At 31.7% G+C, this 7,874-nt stretch overlaps 1 protein-coding gene across 3 annotated transcripts; it reads right to left on the reverse strand.

The window, feature by feature from the left end:
• Positions 1 to 3,004: 3,004 nt before the first annotated feature.
• Positions 3,005 to 7,494, reverse strand: LOC109337183. Of its 3 annotated transcripts, XM_019574101.1 has the most exons (5): positions 7,089 to 7,487; positions 6,863 to 7,052; positions 5,729 to 5,851; positions 4,379 to 4,607; positions 3,005 to 3,272 (listed from the first exon to the last, which is right to left on the reverse strand). In XM_019574101.1, coding segments are annotated over exons 1-5 (879 nt in total). In that variant the 5' UTR covers positions 7,424 to 7,487; the 3' UTR covers positions 3,005 to 3,270. The 3 variants fall into 3 exon arrangements, with proteins under 3 accessions (XP_019429646.1, XP_019429645.1, XP_019429647.1); XM_019574100.1 differs by having other exon boundaries at positions 6,863 to 7,487; XM_019574102.1 differs by lacking the exons at positions 3,005 to 3,272; positions 4,379 to 4,607 and adding an exon at positions 4,799 to 5,674 and having other exon boundaries at positions 5,705 to 5,851; positions 6,863 to 7,494.
• Between the last annotated feature and the right edge of the window lie 380 nt (positions 7,495 to 7,874).

Here is a 7,874-nt window from a genome sequence, read left to right on the forward strand (position 1 = left end):
TGTTAGGAACAACTTAAGGTTAATTGAAAGTTCTAGACAATACCTAGTTGAATATTTTAGGTAAAAGTTAGGGCAAATGAAAGTACAATAAACGCAAATATTTTTGCCTAAATATTTGACATTCTTGTCACAAATTGGAAAATGTTGTTGATATTTGAATGTCATGTTAGAAAATTATTGAAAATATGATAAAGAAGAAAAGTGAAAAATGGGTAAGAGAAACATATTTTTGAACCTTATATCTTTTCTTTGTAACACTAAGACAAACCACGATAAGAGCTTAAAAGACTCTGATGAATATGGATTTGCATGTGATGCATATCAATAGAGGAATGTTGACTTCGCTAAACTCATAAAATTTTGATAACAATATATCTTTTTTAATGCATAGGACTAAAATATATTCTATCTCATTATTATTATCTTCATCAATAACAACAACACTAAGAGTCCAAACATAAATTTGATTATCTCATCATGGCCAAATTGCAACTCATACCCAAACAACTTCCAAGATTGTGTGATCATTATTTTTAGTATTTATTTTTAAAGAGTTGTGTATGAAATAAATAACACTAAAGCAAAAAAGTAAAAGTCTCTCAAACTTCGACATATTTTGAGATAATTCCCACTTCTAAGGCCCTTTAGCCTATGCCTATTATGACAATTTGAATAGAAGTGTGACTCTAAGTACCTCACATGGGGCAGATTTTGGGTTGATCTCATTTTTAAATGGATATCTAAAAGATAATTAGATTGACCCCACAAAATAAGAAAGTGGAGCAATGCTAGAATTGCTTGTCACAACTCTATATGTCATGCTCATCAAAAGAAATCAAAAATCCTACAACCAAGAAGGGAAAGATCTTAGATTATCATCTTTAAGAATAGCTTCGACGGTGACCCATACACATAGTACAAGTCCTCTAATGATATCAAACCACCATACTTGAAAGTTTTCACAAAAAAACAAAGAAACAAAACAATAAAAACTAAAAGAATCCTAGATTGAAAAATCGTAATGACAACCTAGGAAAATGAGAGTTCTAAGTCGAAAACCTCCAAATGAGACTTAGAATTATGATAAAAAGAAATGCTTTTTTTAACCTATTTAATATATATATAATTTGATATTAATGTATAATTTTTTTAACAAATTTCTTATACCCAATACAACTAACCTTATAAATCTAATGTCTTGTGTTTGAGTTAAGATGTGATGTCAAGTCCACGCATATGATTTTTAACATAACTCATTTATTAAATCTCTCCTTTCTATTGGACTCACACTCTCTAACACAATATAATTTGGACTTCACTATAATATAAACACTTAGACAATATCAAAATATTATCCTTTTGTATGCTTTTTATCAACACTTTTATTATGAACTATTATATTAAATTTGGTTGTGAGTAGTTCTATATGGTATAAAATTGTGTTGTCTTTTAATTTTGTTGTAAAAGTTATTTTCTTTATTATGTTTTTGTTGTAAAAGTTAAATTTAATTAGATACACAATTAAGAAAAGAAAAGTGAAATTTATAATGTTTAAAGTTTTCTAATTTGATTTGATACATTATCTTTTATTGGGCTTAAAAGGATATTATGAGAAATAGGAAAAATAATATAATGCTTGACTTTATAAGATTATTGAAATTTATAAATATTTAAGTTATAGACAATACTCTATTTTTTATTCAAAGTTCATAATACAATATTTATTATCTATTTTTTACATAAGTTGTTTTATAAAATAGTTTTCACCTAAGGCTTATTACCAAGTCAAATGTCTAAAAAAGATTAAAAAAATAAGGAAAATCGGGTAGTCTGAACCCACCAGGTAAGCCCAGCCTGAGCCTGATTTTCGTATAGCTCGACCGGGATAGGCTAAAAGTTCGGATTCAAAAAAGTATCTAATATGATACACAAACCCTATAAACTTTCAGGCTTTGGCGGGACGGCCCGACCAGACTGGCCTGTTTTGACACCTCTATAGTTATAGCATAAATTTTGTTTGTTTGTAATTTACATATATTGTACTTATATTATTTGTTTGTAATTTTATGTATTCTGCCAAAACATAATGGACATTATATTATTTGTTTGTAATTTGTATTGATGTTAATAATACAAACTTCTGATACTAATGTATATGTGTTGTTGAGAATATATATGTTTGTGCTATTGAGAATGTATGTATGTGATGTTGATAAATGTATATGCATGTGTTAATGTATACAAATCAACATCACATCCTAGGAGGAGTTCTGTATACAATACAATAGCTTATTGTAGGGAAACACTGTTATATGTATACAATGTAACAACACTCGTTATAGACGGTGTTGTTATATATGACTAATAAAATTGTGCTCGTTGTAAGTAACATATGAATACAATTTAACAATGCTCTTTGTAGGTAACATTGTTGTATATATATTTGTTAAAAATATATACAAATAATACAAAAATACTCAATGTAGCATGCACTGTTAAATGTATCAAATATATAATCGCGCTCATTGGAATACGACAACGCTGACATAAACACAATTTATTATACCCATATTCTATTGCTGTCATATAAAACGCCCCAAAAACGCTATTATATATTTAACGTGTCTGATGTTGAACTACAACTTTGAATTAATATATATGTATAAGGAGATTTTATATATGTTTACTTATTTCCATAATTAGTTTAATCTCAACCGAAAAATTATAATCATTTTATCAAAATAATAAAATTATTATTCCTCTCCTTTCAAATCAAACACAATGAAAGCTTACAAATGACATATATGATAAAACCTAGTGAATATAGAATGATGTTATTCTTCACGATCTCCTATTTCACCAGAATAATAATACTTGCCCCCATTTCTCGAGAGTAAAATAACATAATATTATATATATAAGTAGTGGTAGATATAATTCTCATAAAATTTCACATGCGGTCTGGAAAAGGAAAGATCCCAATGGCATTGACCGTTACATTGTACTCCACAAATTATTTAAATAGTGGTAGATATAAATAACAACTGCAGAAATGGTTCATCAGTTCACTCTGAATCACATATGAAGTTATAAAGATGCACATCAATACTGTACCATTAAATGGTCACTAAGCAACTTTATACTCTAGAACAAACTTTTACGTTAAACAAACAAAGCACAAACCACACACAAGGAGAGCAAGCAGTCCTCAATCTCCTCTAACTAAAAGATAATGCTTCATTAAAGCCATCACAGTTTCATCAACTGCACTCCTGCATTTAGCATCATTGTAAAAGATAGTCAGTTACATTGTTTAAAGATAATGCAATTACAATATTGCTCATCACACCTCAATTGCAATGTGCAATGTGACACTAAATGATGTAGCTGCATAGGTCATAACGTAACCGTATCGGACCGCATTTGGGCCGCATAGAATTGAAAAACATTTTTTGAATAACAAAGAAATTTACACTGCAATGGCCGTAATCAACATCGCAACGCCACAACGACCGCAATCACAATAATCACAATTGCGACCACAATCATAATCGCAACCACATTTTAAAACAGTGGAGCCATGAAATACACATGTGAGATTTCTCTGAAGCCTTCTCTTTTAATTTATTCTCCTCCAAAACTCAACTCGCAAATAGAGCATTAGGCTTTGTTTGGGAGTTATGAGGGCAATGGAGAGAGGGATCAAAAGATTAGGAAGGGGGAGGAAGGGAAGGGAAAAGAAAGACAATCCCGAGTATGAAATTTAGATGGGGAATATAAACTAATGATAATATAAGAATATTTTTTATTTTTCCTTTAAAAATGTAATTAACAATGACAAATGGACAATAATATATAATTATATAATATTACTAAAAATATTTAGGTAATTTGATATTTTATCTCCAAAAACCCCAAATTGGGGCAACTTTAAAAATATACACATGGAGGGTTTTGGAGGGTTTAAGAAACTCTCCAAAACCTTCCCCTCTCCTTCATCCAACTCCCAAGCAAGGGGAAGGTTTTCCAAAGCTATCATTTTTCTTCCCTTCCAAAACCACACTCCAAAACAAAGCCTAAGGGTGTGTTTGGGAGTTGACTTTTGAAAGGAAGTGAAGAGAATAGAAGGATCTCATAAGTGTATTTTGTGACTCTCAAGCATTTTTCTTCATTATCCTTTAAAAATCAACTCGCAAATAGTCTACAAAGACATAGAGTCCTTAGATAGTAACTAATGCTGATAAAAATCCAAATTCCAGACTTCATACAGAAAGAATTGATAGTTAGATAATAAAGTTTTGAAGTTATCAAGTATTAGAAGGCATCAAAAAATGGAACATGCATAATAGAGGATTGCAAGAAATTATATAAAACTTACAGTAGGGTAAGATTTTCCATAGCTGGTTATCACCTTTGTTCCACTCCCAAAGGACTACAGTAGTGCCTTCATGCACACCTCCAGAGTTTTTATCGCCATGAAAAGCATCCAAATTAAGACGAATATTATTCACCATTCTTACAGTTCTATGGCCATCACCCATGTCCCTACTCTCGGTCCACAGAACAGACTCATCAAGAAAGTTGGGATTGTACGGTACCAGATGAACCTACAAAAGCCGGATGAAGTTAGGGAAGGGATGAATGTCGATGTCATACAACATTACTAGTATCTCCAAATCAAAGGATTTCTCCTTATATTTCAAGGTTACCACCAACATAAAAAATTATAGCAAAAACTCCACAGTAACACAAATGACATATTATACAACTCAACCACAAAATTCTAAAATCCTTAATATTCAAAGCACAACATTATATATCAAATTCTATAATTGTACAACAAGGTTAGTTTACTATATTGTGGAGTATTAAAGGAACAAAGGGATACAGTTAAAGAACTTTCTTTTTCAATACAAAAAGGTGTAGGGGAGGAGACACTATTCCATCCAAAGGTCAAAAAATACCACAAGCATAGATGATAGCTTATAATGGTACTTACAAATGACCTCCCAATTAAAGTCCAAGAATTGAACCCGACATTTTCACTAATACACTTCGTTAAACTTCTATTTATGCAAGTTTAAATCACTCTTTGTATCTTTTGGTGGAGAAAGGACATAGAGAAACTAATAGAGGGTTGAATAAGATTGAACAGACCATAGTCATCCCAATGCAAAAGTCTTGTAATTTGTTGTACATGTGAACAACACAACTCATGCCGTAATAAGCATAAAGCTCCAAGAAACTAATTATTAAGCTAACAAGCACACAGATTTTCCAACTTTATTTTATTTTGAACAGAAAAGGGTAGCATAGTTATCCTGTTATAAGTTGCATGCCGAAGTAAATGAACATCTATAAAAATTTATTGATGGGAAGCCACTTGCAGTAACAGAAGTCAAATTCCAATTTTATCATATTTCATCTACATAGGATTGAAATATAGGTAGACAAGGAAATTCAATCGCACAAGTCCCACATGGCCGTACTTGCTGTACTTATTGATAATCTAGACACGACAAGTTTCTTTGGTTAGCCATTAAGCTATTGAAATCATTCAAACAAGTTAGAGCATTATGGATGACAATATATTTTTCGTATAATGGATGTCACATATACACATTTGTTGCATCCTGCAATGAAAACTAAAACGAGAAAGGGAAATGCTTTCAATAAAACAAAGTGCGACTCGAACTTTAATTATCAAATTTTTAGAAAGAGATCTTACTGGATGAGTAGCACCGATTGAATGCTTAATAGCCTCACCAGTGGCTTTGTTGACCAGAGAAAAAGCAGGGCTCCCTTCTGAATCCTTCACCCTTGTGCTGTACTTCTCATCCTTGTACCAGTGCTGCAAGAAAGCAAAAATCAATTACAAGAACAACAACAACCAAGTCTTAGTCCCAGTTTGTGGGTTCGGCAAAAATCAATTCCAAGAACGGAGTGCAATAGACACAGGCACATCTATGACAACCAAATCTGGCTCTGGGGTATTTTATAAGTATATAGGTAATGTTTATGATTTTTTTTTTGGTGTTTGATTTCCTCTTAAGGATCCCCTATCAATTCTAAAAGGAAAATATGTAAATGTGTGAGTGAGACAAAACTAGTTGCAATTACATGGTAAAGATTGTACTGATAAGAAATATCATGCATAAGTGTACCTGAGTAGATCTACTCACATAAGCACAAAATTAAAGAATAAACACTCAATTTTGCCTTGAGAAAAAACATTTCTCTGAATTTAGTCACCCCAAAAATATAATCCTAACTAGTTTCTCAATCAAATGGACATAAAAAAATGTGACTCTGAATTTAGTCACACCAAAATAAAAAAAAACTATCCTAACTAGTTACTCATCAAATGTCGATCAGCACAAGGCTAAGGTTATTTGTCTTGCAACCTGGAGATTATGAATCCAAATCCCAGTAAACCGTATTCGGTAGTAAGACTGCCTAATTTTTGAATTTAGTCAAGCCAAAATAAAAAATAATCTAACTAATTTCTCATCAAATGTCGTTCAGCACAACATTAAAATTGTTTGTCTTGCAACCTGTCATGAGTTCAAATCTCGGAAACAACATATTCACTTGTAATAGTAAGATTGCCTACATCTCTTAATTTAGTCACCCAAAAAAATATAATCCTAACTAGTTTCTTATCAAATGTAGGCTAAGGTTGTTAATTTATGAGTTCAAATCTCAGAAACAACTTATTCACTTGTAATAGTAAGATTGCCTACATCTATCTAACCGAAACCTCGTATAATAGGCAACGTTTTTTACATGGAAATTGAGTATTAACTAAAAACAGGTATCTTTGAAATTTGGATAAAGCGGTTTTTTTTATGAAAACAATTACCTGATACTCATCTCTTGGATCAGATGGTGCAAGAATGACCTTACCATGCCGAATGGTAAGAGAGTAATTCGGAGCAGCTTTAGTAACAACCCTAACAGTAGTTTTGTTAGACAGACCAACAACACCACTTTGATGACCGACATGCTGAACAGCAGCAGCATCAGAAACAGGGTATCGTGTCTCATGAGAAACATGCTGCACAGAAACATTAGTTGTTCCAGGAGGAGGGTAACCGTAGTTAACAGAATCATCAACTTGATTATAAGGTTGTGGTGGAACGAAATGATTAAAATCTTGTGACACGTGTCCGTGTGCGACATGACCGGTGTGGAAAACTTGAGTCTCTTGTTGATATGGATCTGGTGGAGGAGGGTATGGAAGAGGGGTAGAGTTGTTGAAATCTTGGGACACGTGTCCGTGTGAGACGTGGCCTGTGTGGTAGACTTCAGTTGGTGGTGGAGGGTAGTTTAGGGTTTCTTCATTATCGTTTCTTCTGTTGTGGTGGTCGGTGTGGGTGACGTTAGAGTCATGATGATGGTTATGGTTGAAGGGGAACTCCATTGTTGTTATGTAGTTGATGATGTTGTGTTGTGATCAGAATTGGAAGTGAGAATAGATGTGATAATTGGTTGCTTTTTATAACTGTTGAAGGTTGATTGAGTAACTTACCATGGTTTGATACAAGAGTTTAACAAATCACTTCTAGTGTTTGAGTTTTATCTTTAATTATTAATTTTTCAATAAAATAATTTAAATAAATAGTAAATAATATATGTATAAATTTTTACACTATTAATACATATATAATATATTCTTAATATATCTATTCTAACATAAGTTATGTCATTCATGATTCATTTATTTGTTAAAAGTCGATAATAATTAATCATAAAAAATTTGTAGTGTTTGATAAAATATTATTATAGTATTCATCATTTATATTTAATTATTGTGAATTCTTTAAAAGTAATTTAAATGAATAGTGCATGATATAATAAATGTGTGTAAATTT

The sequence above is a fragment of the Lupinus angustifolius genome, unplaced genomic scaffold (assembly GCF_001865875.1).
Source record: "Lupinus angustifolius cultivar Tanjil unplaced genomic scaffold, LupAngTanjil_v1.0 Scaffold_2_211, whole genome shotgun sequence".
NCBI lineage: Eukaryota > Viridiplantae > Streptophyta > Magnoliopsida > Fabales > Fabaceae > Lupinus > Lupinus angustifolius.